Below are 20,625 nucleotides of genomic sequence, written 5' to 3' on the forward strand. Positions count from 1 at the left end.
CCATTATTTAAGTCATCAATGGAGGGCTAATGAAACCACTAACACATATAGGATATCACATTATCACGTTGAGAATAAGATTTTCGATGACTTCGAAAATTTCAACTCGTACTGAAATCAGTCATATTCAAACGATGGAAGATGAATTCATGGAACCATATAATATGTTTTCCCTGAATAATAACAGAATGCATATTAGCTTAACCTCTTACAAAAATGTTGGATATCTTCTCTCAGCATAGTTCGAACTCACTTCATGTTCTTTTTCTTTCTCGTAAACACCTACCGTTTCTTTTTTGGACTGCACTTGAAAAGGAATCCCTATGAAGATGAAGAATCGTTTATGTTCTCTTCTAAGCTTCTTCATTTCGAAGAAAAAATCCCCTCAATGTTCACAACTTCCGGAGGATATATGCCGTCAGTTTTCATTGGCCGAGATCAAAGCCGCGACCAACAACTTCCATCCGGACACCATAATCGCCACAAGTTATTTTGGCAGTATTGTTTACGAGGGGACCATAGATGATGGAACCATTGTCGCCATCAGACGCTGCGGAAGCAGTTTTGGAGGAGGAGCGAGCGAGTTACAATTAAACGAGGTACAGTTGCTTTGCCAGTTGCGCCACCCGCATCTCGTCTCTCTCATCGGCTTCTGCCTCGTGGAAAAGGAGATGTTCGTGGTGCTGGAATACATGAGCAGAGGGTCACTCGCCGATCTTCTCTATGGGGTCGGCAAGGACTTCGTTCCACTGACTTGGAAACATAGGCTGCAGATATGTATCGACGCAGCACGCGGATTACATTACCTTCACACCGGAGCCAAGCGTTCTGTGATCCACCATAACATCAAGAGCTCAAACATACTTTTAGACCAACAACGGTTCTGTAAACTCTCGGATTTTGGATTGTCGAAACTGGTTCCTCTTAACACGTCGAAAGCATCGATAAGAATCGACACGGATGGGGTGCTGAGAACTTGTGGATATATGGCTCCAGAGTACTGCAAGCGTGTGCTTACGGAAAAATCCGACGTCTACTCATTTGGGATCGTTTTGTACGAAGTTCTTTTTGGCAGACCACACTATGATAGCACACTACCGGAGGAAAAGCAACATCTGCTTGTTTGGGCCATGGAATCACTAATTGAAGGAACCATTTATCATGCCATTGATCCCTACCTCAAAGGAAGGATAGCTCCAGAATGTTTGAACAAGTACTTGGAAATCGCTTCCAGTTGTGTCCGCCATAAGGGAAATGAAAGGCCAGTAATGGGGGAGGTGGAGGCCACACTAGAGCTTGCCTTGGAGCTTCAAGAGAGAGCAGATTCTGAAATGGAGGCCATGAATCCTTGTGGACAATGTATGTATGATGAGGCATCCATTTCTGCCTCTCTTAGGAATATTTTGGGTTTTAATGGCCATAATTTTACTGATTTTGGTTTTCACTTATCAGATTCAGATAGCAATAATGTCAATAATAATAGTTAAATGCTTTTTCAGGGTACTAATATCTGGTTAGCTAGTCGTCTAGTTCAATTCCATACGAAAATTTTTCGATATCAATACTTATATGCTCATCCTAAAAAATATTTTTGCATCTACCTTTGTCACTATTAGACTATTAGTAGTATGTTAAGTGTGATGAGAGTATGAATGGATGCGTGAGGCAGTTAACATTGTTAGCAATCTGTTAGGGTGTTAGTTTCAGGTTGTTAAGGCTGTTAGAACTGCTGTGCAGTTACAGTTTGGTTAGTTGTGCAAGTTTGTAGACAATGCCAGCTGATGTATTGCAAAGTTGATATACATTCTGTTTTAGTATTCTTCATATATTACTATCTTAACATGGTATCTTTCGCTAAACAATCTGGGTGGTTTTCTTGTGCTTTCGCTGCTTAAAAAGAAAAAAGAAGGATAATCATCATCATGAATACTGATCGGTTGGCTTCTTCAATGGAGAATGTGTCGAAGAATGCAAAGACATTCTCTAATAAGAAGGTTAATTTCATTCTTGATGAAGCGAATTTTCTATTATGGAAGCAACAAGTGGTGTTCACTGTTCGTAGCCATAGACTAGAAATGCTACTCAAAGGCTCGATGCCTGCTCCATCGCAAACAGTGCTTAATGAGTCTGGTGAAGATGTACCAAACGAGTTGTATAAAGAATTTGTGGCGTAGGACAGTGCCCTTGCATCCTGGTTGCTGTCAACGATTAGTCCATAACTTCTACCTCAATTTGTGGGTCTTGAAATGACCTCTGCGGTTTGGACCACGGTACTTCAGTTTTTCTCGAATAGATCTACAACTGCTGTCATTAGCTTGCATTACAAGCTCCAGTCACTTAAAAAAGGTGATGAGTCAATGAGAGTGTACCTTACTCGAGTTAAAGAAGTTTGTAATGCTCTAGCATCGTGTGGCAGTGTTGTGTCTCAGGCAGTGCTTGTTGTCAATATTCTGAAGGGATTGCCTCGCGAGTATCAACCTTTTATGGCTGTTATAACCACTATGCGAAAGTTGGTGTCTCTTGATACTATTTACACCATGTTGTTGGATGCTGAGACTTAACTAACTGGATTCTGTGATCCACTTGATTCATTTCCCATGAGTTCTCATGTTGCTCAAGGGCAAGTATCATGTAAAACTGTAGATCAATCTGAGCGTAATGTTGTGTCTCGTCAGATGTATTCTTGTGGTCAATCGACTGGTAGAGGACGGGGTAGATCTCGACTGCAGTGTCAATTGTTTGGGAAGAATGGTCATTTGGTTGATCGATGTTGGCATTGATTTGATGAAGACGTTCCTGGAGTTACAGCTAATAGTAACTCGTACTCAAAGAATGAGTCTGGTACTGCTTACTATGCTGCTAAAATAGTAAGGATGTTGGGTGTGATTGTGGTGCCAATCAGAAGTCTGGTTCTCATCAGCTGACTCAACTTAAGCCACAAGCATCTCGCGAGCATTGGGTTGTGGACTCGGGTGCCACACATCATGTCACTTCTGATGGCATGAATATCTCTCAAACGATGGATTTTAACAATCCAGGTAAATTAATTGTTGGTGATGGTATTGCATTAGATGTTAAATATGTTGGTCAATCTCCTTTATATACATCTTCTTGCGTGTTGTTATTAACCGAATTATTTCATGTGCCAAGAATAACTAAGAATATACTCTCGGTGTCAAAGCTTGCTAGGGATAACAATATTTTCTTTGAATTCCATGCACATGAGTGATGTGTTCGTGATAAAAAGACTGATGCAACTTTGCTTCGAGGGAAAGAAGATGGTGGTTTGTACTCCTTTGTTATTGATTCATCGCTTGAAGAAAGTTCCAAGGCAGAAGTTTATGTAACACAGTTGTCTACATCTGTGTATGACTTTTGGCATCAATGTTTGGGACATCCCTCGCATGATAGCCTAGTAAAAGTTTGTAAGGAACTGAATGTAATTTTGCCTTCAAGTATTAATAAAACGTGTGTTGCCTGCCATATGGGAAAAAGTCATAAGTTACCATTTCATGCATGTACAATTGTGTATGATACTCCATTTCAGTTAGTATTTACATATCTTTGGGGACTTTCACATGTTTTCTCGAATGGTTATAAGTACTATGTAACATTTGTTGATGCATGCACCAGGCATCCATGGTTGTATCTGTTAACAGATAAGGCTCAAGCAGTTAATTTTTTCGAGATGTTTCAGCAAATGGTCAAGGTGCAGTTTGATTTGCCAATAAAGGTTGTTCAAAGTGATTAGGGAGGTGAATATCGTAGGTAGTCGAATTATTTGCTGAGAGTGGGCATCACACACAGCCTTACATGTCCACATACCTATAAGAAAAATGGAGTGGTTGAATGCAAGCATCGTCATGTTTTTGAACTTTCTCTAGTTCTGCTTGCTCAAGCATCAATGTTTGTTAATTTTTGGGCCTATACAGTGGTTACTGCAATTCACTTGATCAACAGGTTTCCTACAAGGGTCTTGTAAGAAGTTTCGCCGTTTGAGAAGCTTTTTCATCGAAAACCTGATTATGGGAAGTTGAGGGTGTTTGGTGTCTTTGTTTCCCTCATTTGAGACCTTATTTAAAGTATAAGTTGGATTTTAGGTCCAAACCTTACATATTTTTAGGTTATAGTGTGCAGCATAAGGGGTTTCAATGTATTGCTGAAGATGGTAGGGTTTATATAACAAGGCATGCGGTGTTCGATGAAATGCAGTTTCCTTTTGCAGGAATGAGTGTTCAAGTTTATGTTACATCAAATATAAGGAGTTAACTTGATTCACTACAAATTCTAATTGATTTAAACAAGTTTCATAGTGAAAGAGGCACTGCATAATCTGGTCATGGTTCAGTGGCCAGTACTAGTGGCAGCTCTAGTGATCTACCTGGTGCTAGTTCTGGTTCTGGAATGGTAGAGGTTATAGATGGTGTGCCAGGTGTTGAGCACCAAGTATCAGTTGAAGTCTCATATATTGATCAATATGTTGGTGATGATGAACAAGATGATGTTGTCAGCCCTCATGGTGATGATCAATGGTTGAATCTTTGTAATGCTTCTGCAGAAGGTACATGCAATCTGAGTGGTGCACAAATAAACAAGCATCCAATAATGACAAGAAGTGTGAGTGTGGAATATTTAATCCAAAATCATATACAGCTGATGTTTTTAATGAAGTTCTAGGTGATATTTATGAAGCACTTAAAACTTCCAGTTGGAGAGAAGTTGTTTAGGCTAAGTTTAATGCACTACAGAGAAATAATACCTGGTCACTTGTCAAGTTGCCTGCAGGGCATGAGGTTGTTGGATACAGGTGGTTGTTTAAAGTAAAAAATAAGTATGATGGGCCTGTTAAAAGACATAAAGCTCATCTTGTTGCTAAAGGATATTCACAAGTTCATGGTTATGATTTTAAAGAAACATATAGTCATGTTGTTAAATTTGCTACATTGAATGCAATTCTTTCGATTGTTGTTGTAAAGAGTTGGCCCTTAAGACAAGTTGATGTGAATAATGCTTTTTTGAATGGTGATCTGATCAAGGATATGTTTATGCAACAACCACCTGGATTTGAGGAGTATGCTGATGATGGTAGTCTACTTGTATGTAAACTTAATAGAGCACTGTATGGATTTTGAGAAGCACCAAGAAACTGGCATGACAAGCTTAAAGCCAGTTTGATTCGGTTGGGCTTTAGTGAATCTCGAGCATATGTAACACTTTTGTAAAGAATGATAAAGGGTGTTATACATATATTCATGTTTATGTTGTTGATGATATCATTTTTACAGGTGGTTCTTCTCATGCAATTGATGGTGTGGTTCAAGCCTTGAATCAAGATTTTTTCTTGAAGGATCTAGGAGAATTGTCCTAATTCTTGGGTATTGAAGTCAAACGCATCAAGGAATCCTTGGTGCTATCTCAGAAGAAAAACATAGTTGAATTGTTGGAGAGGACGGATTTACTAAATGCTACACCTTCAGCCACCCCGATGGTAGGTTCTCCAAAGTTGACCCAGGAAGTTGGTGAGCTGTTGACAAATGCACGATATTAGTATAGCATTGTTGGTGCTTTGTTATATGTTTGTCATACGAGACTCGATGTTGCATTTAGTGTCAACAATGCAGCTCAGTATATGCATGTTCCACGTGAGTTGCATTTGGCTGCAGTGAAGAGGATACTTTGATATTTAGCTGGAACACTAAACTATGGTCTCACATTTTCATGTATTGGCAAATCACTTGAAGTTGTGGCATTTGTTGATGCTGATTGGGGTGCCAGCCTTGATGATAGGAGATCAATGTCTGGACATATAGTATTTCTTGGTGCATGTCATGTGGTTTGGTGCTCGAGGAAGCATAAAACTGTCTCCAGGTCTACAATGGAGGCTGAATACAGAAGTGTAACTAATGTTGCTGCTGAAGTTACATGGATGAGTTCATTATTGTGTGATATAGGAGTTGAAAATCGAAATGCACCTGTTATTTGGTGTGATAATACAAGTGTTGTTGCATTAAGCACGGATACAGTTCATCACGCACAATCAAAACATGTAGAAATGGATGTGCATTTTGTTCGTGAGAAAATTGCAGCTAAACAACTACAGGTGAATTATGTTCCAGCTAGTCATCAAATCGCAGACGGGCTCACCAAGTCACTGACAAAAAGAGCATTTGAAGTGTTCAGGGATCAATTGCATGTTTTGTCTTGTTAATGAAGAAGGAAAAGGAAGGATTAGGTAGAATATTAGACTATTAGTAGTATGTTAAGTGCGATGAGAGTATGAATGGATGCATGAGACAGTTAACATTGTTAGTAATCTGTTAGGGTATTAGTTTCATGTTGTTAAGGCTGTTAGAACTACTGTGCAGTTACAACTTGGTTAGTTGTGCAAATTTGTATATAATGGCAGCTGATGTATTGCAAAGTTGATACACATTCTGTTTTAGTGTTCTTCATATCTTACTATCTTAACAGTCACCCACGTTTGAGTCTATCCTACCGACCACCTAAATAAGTAGTTGATTTCCCATAAATACTCTGTTGAAAACATTTTGATATTTCGATATAACAAATTAAGTTAAATGAATTTTAAGATTTTCCAAATGATTTTCTAAGTATATTCGATAGAATTATTCGAATATCAAAACATTACTCCAAATCTTTCAAAGATCATTTTTAATCCTTACTCAAAGTGTAAATTAAGTTTTAATCTTAAAACAATTTCAAAATAATTTTACAAAGTATTTCGAACCATTTCAAAGCCAAAAATTCCAGATTGCTCAGAGGGAACCGATTCCCCCCTAAGGGGGTACCGATTCCCCCTGAATGGTTTGGCTCTGAGAATTCCAGTATGCTCGGAGGGAACCGATTCCCCCCTTGTATAATGGTCGAAATATTTGAATTTTACACTTAGGGAACCGATTCCCCATAGGGGGTACCGATTCCCCCCACGATCCAAGTTGTTTTATTAATTGTTTTCACACTAAAATGGCTATATGATCTTCACTAATCATCCCCAACGTTAAGAAGTGATTCAAGGTGTATTTAAACAAGTTTTGAAGCCCTTGATCAATATGAAATTATAGAGAAACAAGAGAGAAAGCATCAAACACCAAGTTTGTGCAAATCAAGCCAATTTTCCTTTCAATATTCATTTTGCTTTCAAAGAACACCATTTGTGCTCATTTGTAATTATTTGTGAGTGTTCTTTTCTTGTTCTAAAATTGTGCAAACATCTTACCTTTTGAGGTTTTCCTTATAAGTTTGCAAATTTGTAATCTTCTCTTTGGGAAAGAGTGTTCTCAAGAATTGGAGTATATTCTTGAGGGTGCTGTAAGGTTATCTCTTTGGCCTCAAAAGAAAGAACAAATTAGTGAATTTGTTGGAAAATCCTTAGTGTGGATAGCTAAGGTAGTGGACGTAGACTTTGATTGAGAAAGTCGAACCACTCTAAATCGCTGTGCAATTACTTTCAATTTTCTGCAAAAGCTTCCACCAAATTTTTAATTACCAATTCACCCCCCTCTTGGCCAATTCTGCCAATCGATTAACTCAACAATTAGCATCAGAGCCTCACTCATTTGAAGGTTTAATCGTCTCTTGAGTTAATCCGAGAAGAGTTAAATCGATAAAGATGGCGTCTACTTCCGGTTTATTCTCCATGGAAGAATCCAGATCTATTGACGTGCCTCCACACTTCAATGGAACAAATTATCATCATTGGAAGAGGTGTATGATGATATTCATCAAAGCATTTGATATGGAAGCTTGGATGATAATCAAGAAAGGATATTTCTCTCCTACTAAGAAGGCAAAGAAGTGGAGTGTTCAAGAACGGAAGGAAGCTCAACAAAACTCAAAGGCTATGCACATGTTGTGTTGTGCAATTGATCCTAATGTATATAAAGGAGTTTCTTCTGTTCAAGTGCCAAGGAATGTGGGATAAGCTGAGGAGATCTATAGAGACAAGGAAGAAGAAGAACCAATAAAAGTGATGTCTCTATTAGCTCTCACAGAGCCAAAGGTATCTTCTAACTCAAATATATCAAATTCAAAATCTTTTAATGAGTTACGAGATGCTTATGATAATTATTTACGGAGTTTGAGACCATGAACTCCAAATACAATAAATTGATTTCTAAATTTATTGCTAAAAATGATCTTCTTTTGAAAGCTAAAACAGACTTGGAAATCAAATGAAATGTTGAGAAATGAGTTAGAGCTTTCAAAAATAAAATCTGAAAACTTTGAAAAAGAAATTTTCAAATTAAACAAACTTCTTCTAGAAAATGAAAATGGATTTTGAAAATCAAAATGAAATCTTGAAGAAGGATTTAGAACTCTCAAAAATGAAATTTGAAAGTATTGAAAAAGAAAATTTCAATTTGAAAGATAAGCTTGAATGTTTAACAAGAGAAAAAGAGATCATTCTAAATAATTCATCTAGTTCAATAATGACAATGTTCACATTGTCATTATCATGGTCATAAGGAACTTACTTGTCCTTTAAAGAAAGGAAAACAATTTAAAATTAGACAAGTATGGTTCCAAAAGGAACAAGAGGCATTGAAACTAATGTTCAAGGATCCAAAGCAATTTGGATACCAAAATCTACTTAAATGTCTCTGTAGGTGTGAGAGCAATTGTGATAAAGATGATGATATTCAAGATGCTCTAAGCCACCCATAAAAAGGAATGGGTAACCTCTAAACTTAATGTTTTTTATTATTTGGTTGCTCATTTAGTTTATGCATGCATGAGGTTTTAAAAAGTTGAATTATGTTTTATCTCATGTATGTTGAAAATATTGTATGATGAACATGGTAAATTTTGGTAATGTTTTATAAACTCTAGTTCATCATATTAATTTTTCGTCAAAATTGTTTTAAAAAGTAATTGATATCTCTTAACATTGATATCGATTTTTCAAGAACTTTGGTTTTGCAAAATTTGACCTAAAATTTTTTTCTTAATGTTTATGAATATTTTTTGTTTAAATATTATAAAGTTTTAATACATAACATTTTCAAAACTTTATGCATGTTCTCTTAATCTCTATAATCAACATTGCATAATGTTTTATATGTGAATGGTTAAAGCATAATCTTTGAAAATAAATTTGATAAAAGATACAATGTTTTATTTTAAATGATTGCAATTGATTAACATTGCATCTATTTTCGATTATGCTTGTTGGTCATAAATAGGGATATATATATATACATGATGCATTTAGATTTTATTAATATGACTATTTTGTGCCTAGTTGCTAGGGATGAGCATGATGATTTGTTAGGCATAGAGACTAGGACATGCTAGTATGAGTGTTTTGCAACGGCTAATTCAAGGTGATTTAGTTCGAGGTTGCCTAAGCTTAAATTTGATAATGATAAAATCTGTAATGATTATGCTAAAGGAAAACAAAAGCGAGTTTCTTTTAAATCCATTATGATGTATCAACTAGTAGAGTTTTTACAATTGATCCATTTAGATCTTTTGGGCCAACTAGAACTACTAGATTGGGTGAAAAACAATATGCATTTGTCTTGGTAGATGACTATTCTAGATATACTTGGGTTCTATTCTTAAGTACAAGATGAAGCATTAGAACATTTCATCACATTTTCAAAAATTATCCAAACGAAAAAGGTTACTCTATCACTAGTGTTAGAATTATCATGGAAATGAATTTGAAAATCTTGGATTTATTGAATTTTGTAATTCTAATGGTATTAGCCATAATTTTTTCAGCACCTAGAACCCCTCAACAAAATGGAGTTGTTGAGAGGAAAATCGAACTTTAGAAGAAATGGCTAGAACCATGCTTTGTGAAATAATTTGCCAAAATATTTTTGGGCGGAAGCCACAATACCGCTTTTTATGTTGTAAATCGAGTAATGATTAGGCCAATTTTAAAGAAAACTCCATATGAAATTTTCAAAAATAAAAAGCCTAACATTAGTTATTTTCATCCTTTTGGATGTAAATGTTTTGTTTTAAACAACGATAAAGAGAACCTTGGCAAATTTGATGCTAAAAGTGATGAAGGAATTTTTCTGGGTTATTCCTTAAATTCTAAAGCTTATTGAGTATTTAATAAAAGAACTTTAGTTGTAGAAGAGTCTATACATGTTGTTTTCGATGATAATCCCTTCCGAGGAAGGATTCTTGTGTGAATGATGATGTAGGTGTTATAAATACAAATGATGTTAGACATGACGTTGGAGAACCATCATCAAAGGAAGAAACGAAAAATGAGGAAACTCATGATCCTCTTGAGAATCCAACCATTGAAGAAAGGGAAGTATCTTATCCAAGAGAGTACAACTATGTCAAGGATGGTGATCCATCCAAAGGGGTAACAACTCGATCTTCTCTTAGAAATATTTGTAATTATGTTGCATTTATCTCATGCAAAGAGCCTAAGAATATCAAAGAAGCATTAAATGATGAACATTGGATTATGGCTATGCAAGAAGAGTTAAATCAATTTGAGAGAAGTAAAGTATGGACATTAGTGAAAGGCCTAGTAATAAATCTATGTAGGTACTAGATGGGTATTAGGAATAAGCTTGATGAGAGTGGTAATATAGTGAGAAACAAGGCTAGACTTGTTGCTCAAGGGTATACTCAAGAAAAGGGCATAGACTATGATGAAACATACGCTCCGTAGCTAGGATGGAAGCAATTAGAATGTTATTAGCATTTGCATGTTCAATGAATTTAATTATATCAAATGGATGTTAAAATTGCTTTTTTAAATGGTTTTATAAAAGAAGAAGTGTATGTGGAACAACCTCCAGGTTTTGAAAATTCAAATTTTTCGGATCATGTTTTAAAATTGACAAAAGCTCTTTATGGTTTAAAGCAAGCTCCTAGAGCTTGGTATGAAAGATTGTCAAATTGTTTAATTGAAAAAGGTTTTTCAAAAGGGAAGGTTGACACTACATTGTTTTTGAAGCATAAAGGTAAAGATTTATTAGTAGTTCAAATTTATGTTGATGATATAATATTTGGTTCTACTAATGATGTTCTTTGCCAAGAATTTTCTAAGCTAATGCAAAGTGAGTTTGAGATGAGCATGATGGGGGAGCTCTCATTTTTCTTGGGACTCCAAATCAAGCAAAGAAAAGATGGCATCTTCATCAATCAAGCTAAGTACGTCAAAGATATGCTCAGAAGTTTGGACTGGAAAATGGGAAACCTCATGACACTCCAATGAGCTCTTCAACAAAGCTTGACTTAGATGAAGGAGGTAAATGTGTAGATGTCAAATTATATAGGTCAATGATTGGATCTCTACTTTATCTAACTGCAAGTAGACCGGATATTATGTTTAGTGTTTGCTTATGTGCTAGATTTCAATCATGTCCTAAGGAATCACATTTACTAGCTGTTAAGAGAATCTTTAGATACCTTAAAGACACTCCTAGTCTAGGAATTTGGTATCCTAAAGACTCTAGCTTTAGCTCATGCTTTTTCTGATGCGGATTATGGAGGATGCAAATTGGATAGGAAAAGCACCTCCGGTACTTGCCAATTCCTTGGAAATATGCTAATTTCTTGGTTTTCAAAGAAACAAAATTGTGTTGCATTATCTACCACTGAAGCCGAATACATTTTAGCTGGTAGTTGTTGTGCACAAGTTTTATGGATGAAACAACATTTTGATTATGGAATTGAAGTAGGTACCATTCCTATCAAGTGTGACAATACTAGTGCTATTTGTCTCACTAAAAATCCCATCCAACACTCTAGAACTAAGCACATTGAAATAAGACATCACTTCATTAGAGACCATGTCACTAAGGAAGATGTAGTTCTAGAATTTGTTGATACTTTGCACCAATTAGCGGATATCTTTACAAAACCTTTAGACAAGGAACGATTTTGGACACTTAGGAGAGAATTAGGTTTGACCAATCTATCTTCACTGAGTGTTTAAAATAATTTTAGCACTTTTAATAATAAATGAAAAATGCTTATAATAGCAATTTTTGATTGCATTCATTGCTATTAGTTAGGGGGAGTTTATGATTCGTGATGAAAAATTAATTTTATGTTCAAATATCGTTTAAAGATTAATTGAATTGTTTGAACATGATTAATTTTCAATATATGAGTTGCCAATACCACTAGAGGAAATTAATTTAGCATTTTGGGTGTTTAAAATCGGATTTTAGCATTTTGGTACAGAGAGAATCGATCCCCCCTTGAGGGAACCGATTCCCCCTTTGAAGGGGAACCGATTTCCCCCCCCCCCCACAGGGGAATCAATACCCCCCTGGGGTTCTGGTTTTAGCACGGGCAGAACCAAATATTTGCTCAAACCCTCTCTTATTCCTTCACGCCGTTTCTTCCCTCTACTCTCTCAAATCTCCATTCTTGCCTCAAATCAACGTTTTTAATCGGAATTCACTTCAAATATCATCCTCTAAACCTGTTGGAATCATAAAAAACGTGCAAACTTCATCTAATCTCACTCAAATCCGAAATCATTCAAGGTATTTTTTCAAAAAAAAATTTATCAATTTATGAACATAGAACTAGTTTTAATTATTTCTAGGTTGAATTATTGATTGGACATTTATTATTTAGTGATTAGAAACTAGATATTACAACTAATTTCATTAAAAACACAAGATTTTTTCAAAATTTTCGAAATAAAAAAAATTAATTTTCAAATTATTGTGTTTTGATTAAATTATGTTGTTATTATGAAAACTATACATATATGTTTCTCAAAACCATTTTCAAAGTTTTTCAAAAACTTTGCCCATTAGGATTGATTTAGAGAACCTTGAAATAATGAGGACTCAATTGAGTTTTGGGATTGATTGAATTGCATACATATTTTTTTTTAAATTGCAGGTTATCAATTCTATTTCGATTTCCTAAACCATGTCCAATCCTAAACGTGCTAAGTCTTCATCTAGTCGTTCACACCGTCAACCAAATCCACCTCCAAATCCTCCTCCTATTCCAATTTCTAATCCTAATCCCATTGATCCTAACTTGACTATCCAAAATCCGTGTTTCAATCATCTTGGTTCTAGAAATCATCGTTTTTGGTATTATCAATATTTTGACTCTTACAAAATCCGGGAAGAACGTATTCCTTCTCGTCAAGCTATGTTAGCTATCAATTTTAAATATCTTCCTCTTTTACAAGAGTGGAAATTTGATAAACTCTTTGACCTTGAACCCATCGTTTACCATAAATTTGTTCGTATTTTCTATTCTAATGTCGTTTGTGTTAAAAACCAAACTGAAACTGAAACCATAGGAATTCGTTCCTACCTTCTAGGACAGTTCTTATATATTGACTCGGCTTACATAGCCAATACATTTGGATTAGATAATGATGGTATTTCAAATGAAAAATAGGTTTTAGGATCTCGTTATAAAAGAAGGGATAGTGCAAGTGTCCTAGACCTTCATGAACGTTTTCTTCATCTAATGATTTCTTGGTGGTTTCGACCATCCGGAGGTCGTTATTCTACTCTTAGAGCCTTAGATCTTTAGTGGTTACATTGTTTCGAAAACTATATTAAAATTAACCTACTTTAGATTATTTTTGCTGAAATTGTTGAAACCGTAAATCTTGTTCCTAACAAGAAACTCTGTTCATCTCTTGTTTACGGTTGCATTTTGAGTAATCTGTTTTCCAAAGCTGGGCTTAGAGTCGGTCTAGATGTCATTTTTCCCCTTAAGAAACAAATTAACCTTCTTTCCTTAACGAGAGCGGGATGGATTAAGGATAAGGAAACCGGTGAATGGGTTCGATCTTCTGCAAATACTCTGGGAGCTAGTTCTTCACAAGCTCCACCCGAAGCTGACGAAGATCTCGAGCTTGAGCAATTAATGCGAGACATCGATGAAGCCGAAGATGAGCCTGAGCAGCCTGAGGAGCAGCCCGAAGAGCAAGCACAACAAACGCATCCAATGCCTCCATATTTCCAATCCTTTATGGAGACATTAGATTTTCGATACGCTACTATGGATTCGCGCTTTACTTCTATAGAGTCCCATTTATCCACAATGGGAGCTCAACAATTAGAAATTCTTCGGGAAATGCGTGCAAATAATGAAGCAACCAACGCACGTATTAATGACCTCACTAACGAAATGGCCGCTATGCGAGCTCGTTTTCCTCCTCCTGATCCGGATATGTGATTCAATGTTTTGCTTTGAACTTCAAACTTATTGTTTTAACATTTTGAATATTTTGGAATGTTTGAATTTGTGGATTGATTGACTTTGAATTTGTTTGGATTTATGAATGGTTAGAAATTATCTATTTGGTGTGATTAAATTCATTCATTATTGCATCATTTACTTCATGATTAGATATATGGCCAATTTTGCCATTTCACATTAATTATGAATATTGATTATGAAACTAATGGCTAACGTTTCTCTTGCTTGTGGTCTTAGCAGCTTATGTTATATATAATCAATTGGCTAAATGACTTCAAAAACTTGTTTAAATTCTTTAAAATGTCTTTTTGATTTAACAAAAAGGGGGAGAAGTGTTAAATGGTTAAATGGTGTTAAATGTGTTTTCTAAATGCTAAATGGGAGAAGTGTTAAAGTAAGGGGGAGTAATTTCAAAACTTGATTTCAAAATCTTAAAATTACTAAAATGTTTTGTTATATCAAAAAGGGGGAGATTGTTGAAAACATTTTGATATTTCGATATAACAAATTAAGTTAAATGAATTTTAAGATTTTTCAAATGATTTTCTAAGTATACTCGATAGAATTATTCGAATATCAAAATATTACTCCAAATCTTTCAAAGATCATTTTTAATCCTTACTCAAAGTGTAAAATTAAGTTTTAATCTTAAAACAATTTCAAAATAATTTTACAAAGTATTTCGAACCATTTCAAAGCCAAAAATTCCAGATTGCTCAGAGGGAACCGATTCCCCCCTAAGGGGGTACCGATTCCCCCCTGAATGGTTTGGCTCCGAGAATTCCAGTATGCTCGGAGGGAACTGATTCCCCCCCCGGGGGTACCGATACCCCCCCTTGTATAACGGTCGAAATATTTGTATTTTACACTTAGGGAACTGATTCCCCATAGGGGGTACCGATTCCCCCCACGCTCCAAGCTGTTTTATTAATTGTTTTCACACTAAAACGACTATATGATCTTCACTAATCATCCCCAACGTTCAGAAGTGATTCAAGGTGTATTTAAAAGTTCTGAAGCCCTTGATCAATATGAAATTATAGAGAAACAAGAGAGAAAGCATCAAACACCAAGTTTGTGCAAATCAAGCCAATTTTCCTTTCAATATTCATTTTGCTTTCAAAGAACACCATTTGTGCTCATTTGTAATTATTTGTGAGTGTTCTTTTTTTGTTCTAGAATTGTGCAAACATCTTACCTTGTGAGTTTTTCCTTGTAAGTTTGTAAATTTGTAATCTTCTCTTTGGGAAAGAGTGTTCTCAAGAATTGGGGTATATTCTTGAGGGTGTTGTAAGGTTATCTCTTTGGCCTCAAAAGAAAGAATAAATTAGTGAATTTGTTGGAAAATCCTTAGTGTGGATAGCTAAGGTAGTGGACGTAGACTTTGATTGAGAAAGTCGAATCACTCTAAATCGCTGTGCAATTACTTTCAATTTTCTGCAAAAGCTTCCACCAAATTTTTAATTGCCAATTCACCCCCTCTTGGCCAATTCTGTCAATCGATTAACTCAACATACTCAAAAAAAAGAAACTGGTTATCCTAACAGTATTTTTATAGCAAACACCGATAAATGATCAATTTTAAGAATTAGAAAGCAAAATTAAAAGGAAAATTCTGGAGATAATTATTTGATTAATTGATTTCTTGTTTGTAGAATGGTCGTAGTTTAGATTAAATATAGCACTTTCAAAGCTCCCACCATCACCAATTATTATCATTGTTATTAAATGAACAAACCTGGTCAGCCATTAAGTAAACCATATGAGATACATCAGACCTAACTTGAAATCAAATATATAATGATGCTACAATAAAAATATTTTATTGATTTCAAATAAAAATACCGGGGAGCTTTAGGAGTTGAAATCAGGGTTTTAAACAGTAATAAGCGACCGCGATAGCGCCTGCGATATAACGATAGCGCTGCCTTCCGATAATCCCGCTATAGCCGTAATAGCGTCTGCTATGGCCACAATAGTAGTAAACACGACATAACAGAGAATGCGGCCGCGATTTGATTCTCTGTTTGAAATTAGACCGTTTATTGGTAATCGTCCACTACCGGCTTCAAGTATCCCCCCCTTTTTTTTGACAGTTGAAATTGACATGGTTTGATCTTACACACCGGAACAGAAATTCTAGTGCTTTACAAACGATCACTAGAGATGTTAATGAACAGAGCATTTGAGACTTGGGACCACGTGACTGCTAGCTACCAGTTTTGATCATCGTCCTTGAGGATTTCTAATCTCGGAAAAAACTGCCTTAGACAAGGGTCTATCAGAATCTTTGCTGGCAAAACTGTCACTTGTCGTTAAACTGAAACTGCCGGTGCTATTGGGGTTGAGGACATGATCGCCGAGGCTACTGAAAACGTCGCCACTATCGTCTTCCAATCCTTTCAAGGGGGTCTCCTCATCAAACTCTGCTTCTATGGAAGCCCCATCGGTAGCAGATTTAAGCTTCGCCTCGCCACTTTCTTGCAACTGTAGCGCAAACTCTAGTCCCCACACCACGTCGCCCATCGAGGGCCTTTCGGACCCTTCGTCGTGCAAACAGCTCATCGTCACTTCGGTGAATTTTTTCAAACACTCGGGTGCAATCTGACCCCTCAATAATGGATCAATGATATTGTGAAGAGTTCCACTTCGGTGGCAGTGTTGAGCCCATGCTGCTAAGCTGATCTGTGACTTGTCGACTGATCGACTAATCGGTGGCCTAGCACATAATATTTCACATAGGACCACACCGAATGAATATACATCGGATTTCGCTGTCAACTGTTGACGACGATAGTACTCTGGGTCCAAATACCCGAAGCTGCCTTTCACCACTGTGCTAACATGTGCCTGGGACATGTTGGTAGGGCCGATTCTTGACAACCCGAAATCTGAAACTTTAGACACCCACCTCTCATCCAACAAAATGTTTGTGGTCTTGACGTCTCGATGAATGACTATGTGCTTGGCACCTGAGTGAAGATAATTCAACCCACGAGCTGCACCGATACAAATCTCTAAGCGTTGTTTCCATGGGAGAGCAGGGTTTTCGGTGTTGTAGAGATGATCACGAAGTGTACCACGAGCCATGTAATCGTAAACGAGGATCATCTCACCATCATCGTTGCAGTATCCGATTAACGACACTAAATGTAAGTGGCGTAGCTGCGAGAGCATCTCGATCTCGGTCTTGAACTCGTGAGCCCCTTGTTGAGACTCTGGATTCAACCGTTTGATCGCAACCGGGGTTGCTCCGCCATCGATAAACCCTTTGTATACATTGCCAAAACCACCGACACCGATAATGAAAACACTGTCGAAGTTGTTGGTTCCTCCTTTGATCTCAGCAAGTGAAAAGTAGCGGCAAAGGTCGGATGGTAGGGATGAGCCACGGGATTTGGTCGACTTGGTAGACTTGGTTGATTTGGTTGTGTAAGAAAATTGGCTCCACCATGAAGCTCCGTCGTTGGAGCCTGAATCTTTGACTCTTCTCTTTTGCCGGAAAACCAAGAAACAAATGAGACACATAACAATTAGGCCACCTGTCACACCTGCCACGATACCAATTGTTGTTTTGCTGCTGCTCTTGGACTTGGTTGATCCCGGTGGTGAATTTACCGGAGGATTTATCAGGATCGAATCCGGATTCGGTCCGGAAAGATCCATATTATTGCTCAATTTGAAGATTTCTAGTCCATTCAAGATTGCATCAGAGTAATTCGTCCTCCATGCCGGAGCAGGATGCAAAGCAACAGAGAGACTTTGTTGCTTTAGATTTCCCCTTCTTCCCATTGCCACAACATAGTCCTTATACACTGGGAACCCATTTCCAGAACTCCAGGCTATAACATCTGCTTGAGTTTCTGCGGTTAAATTAGCCAAGAAGATCTCGAAGACTCTGTTACCTTGTTGAGTTATCTCTTTCTGAAACTCACAAAAATGTAATCTGACATAGTAACTGAACCCAGAATCAACAAGGAAATCCCATGTCAGATTGTAGTTCTCATTCTCTGTCTTGTTCGTTCCCATGGTTCTGGCAGTGACATAAACATCCCTTGGAGCCGAGTAGGATGGTATGTCGCTGAAGGTGAGACTAATACCGGTATTAACAGGAAGAGCACTAGGCTTCGCTATTGTCAAGTAATCGTCGTCGGTCGACCAGTGCCGGAACATCCCGGTGTCTAATCCCGGCGTGATTTCCTTCCCGCCGACGTTGACTCGATACACACTCTCGAGGGCAGTGTTGTTTCCTACGGGGAACAAGGTTCCATCAGCCTGGCCTATAAAAGGCACCCCTGCTTCGCTGCTCGGTGTATAATATAGATTTGTCGGCATGGAAACAACTTCAATTCCATTGATGAAAGCGTAGGAATCAGCGATATCGGGACTTGGGGTGAAGGTTAAGTTTAGCCTTTGGCTATCATCCACGTTTAAACAAAATTCTTTGACCACAGTAGCTCGTCCTTGCGCTTGCACATGGAGTAAAGCACTGAAATTGTTGAGGAGGGTATAAGGACCTGCTTTGACAGAGAAGAAAGATTTATTAGAAGGGTCGTCAAAGCCTGGATATGTGACCGGGTAGAAGTGCAGGCGAATGAACTTTTGACCGGCGGTTAAGGGAATCGAATAGGTGAATTCGGAGTGAGAAAGACGGGCAGTGGAGTAGGGAACACTCTCAACTGAGTTTTGTATAGGTGCTGTTAAAGCCGTGGATGATTGGTTGTTATTGTTTTGTTGCTCTAAAGGGGTGAATTTTCCGACATCTCCCACCCAAGGACGGCCGTCGAGAGAATTATCGTCGATTGAAGAACCACAGTCGATAGTGATGTTTTCGATGGGGCTGTAAGGGGTTACACGGGTGTCGGAGACAACAGGGACATCAAGGTATGCTATGAAGAAGAAGAAGAAGAATAGACATGGAACTAACAGATTTTTGCTTGTAAACTCCATTGTCGTGGAGGGAAACCAGAGAATCAAAGAGAGAGAGATTTGAAGAAATCTAGAAAGTATGAACTCTTTTCAAGTACTGAATTTTCAAGTACTGAATTGTTACGAAATTTGATTGGATTTTCTTCATTTCCCTTCATCTTCCTCAGTTGTTTTCTGATCTGGGGGTCAACTTTGCAACAATTGCACGCGGCTTCATTTTAACATTATATTGATCCATTTCGCAATCTGAAAATTAACAAAAGATTAAGAAAGCGATTGAAAAACAAACAATAATATATTTTCCTCTTCTTGTATTACTGTGACGCATACAAGTCACGGAAGACTTGTCAAAAGCACCATAGGGCTTGGCAGGACTTGGTTGGTTGCTTCTTCCTTTCTGGGGCGAGGGATATTTTCTTCCTTATTTTTTAAAATCAATTTGAATTTCATTGAATATAGACACAATGGCTGCTGTCAGCAACTAGCCAACCATACTCCATAATGTCATCTTGTATATGCATTAATATTTTTACCTAAAATAAATGGAAACACTATTCCAATATCCAAATTTAGAGCTGCAAAAATATGGGCAAAGAAAGTAGGTTTACTAATATATTATAATACTTTAATAACATTCTTTATCCTGGAAATTTTTAAATATTTATTTTAGTTTTTCAATTTCTTTTTTTTCAATTTTATTGGTGCACTAACTTTTATTTTTTTATTAAATTAATCTAACTAATAGAAAAATAACAAGCCTATTAAATTGACATTATATATTTTATTTTATTATCGGTGCTGACGTTAGATATTGTCTTCTTATGCCAAAAATAATATATGTAATAAAATATTAAATGATTCTAAAAAATAAAAAAAAATCAAATTTATAAAAAAATCATTAAAGATATAAAAATATTATTAAAATTAGAAGAAGAAAAGATTGTTGACGTCACCTTAACAGATTTATTATTTTTCTGTCCGTTGATTCCTGGAACAAAAAATTGATAATCAAAAGAGATGAAAAATGTTTAAGGATTAAAATGTTTTTTTTCCTGAAAAGTTTGAGGATCAAAAATTTTATTAGACTGATATAAAATCAACTCTTTTTTTTTTGAAGAAAAACATGATATTTTATTTATAAGTCGTATCAATAAACATCTTGTCAAATACAGACTGAATAAATAAAATCGTGACTATCGAAATAACATATAACAATGATCACGTAGAGATAGCTTATAAACAAAACCAAGAGAAACTTGAAGAAGAATCAAAATAATCAACGAAAAAAGCGATCTCCCCTTAACAACAATCTCATTCGATATCTTTATACAATAATCAACGAACCATCTTAAACAAATGAACAGATGAACCATACATCAGAAAAATAACAACCATATATTCAGGTAAAATAAAAAAACCAATAAGAAAACTAAATAAAAACATGCACCCAGAATCCATGATACCCTTTACTAAATAAATGGTCAAAATTATTATTATAGT

At 36.5% G+C, this 20,625-nt stretch overlaps 2 protein-coding genes across 2 annotated transcripts; one reads left to right on the forward strand and one right to left on the reverse strand.

The window, feature by feature from the left end:
- Window positions 1–329: 329 nt before the first annotated feature.
- LOC120212076 (receptor-like protein kinase FERONIA) lies at window positions 330–1,487 on the forward strand. Its single transcript, XM_039210500.1, has one exon. It carries the CDS (start codon window positions 330–332, stop codon window positions 1,485–1,487), a length of 1,158 nt encoding a protein of 385 aa, XP_039066431.1.
- A 14,545-nt stretch (window positions 1,488–16,032) lies between these two features.
- Window positions 16,033–19,218, reverse strand: LOC120212103 (receptor-like protein kinase FERONIA). The gene has a single exon (XM_039210523.1). The coding sequence runs from the start codon at window positions 19,144–19,146 to the stop codon at window positions 16,423–16,425; it is 2,724 nt and encodes a 907-aa protein (XP_039066454.1). The 5' UTR covers window positions 19,147–19,218; the 3' UTR covers window positions 16,033–16,422.
- Window positions 19,219–20,625: the final 1,407 nt, after the last annotated feature.

This window comes from Hibiscus syriacus, unplaced genomic scaffold (assembly GCF_006381635.1).
Source record: "Hibiscus syriacus cultivar Baekdansim isolate YM2019G1 unplaced genomic scaffold, ASM638163v2 tig00109992_pilon, whole genome shotgun sequence".
NCBI classification, from domain to species: Eukaryota; Viridiplantae; Streptophyta; class Magnoliopsida; order Malvales; family Malvaceae; genus Hibiscus; species Hibiscus syriacus.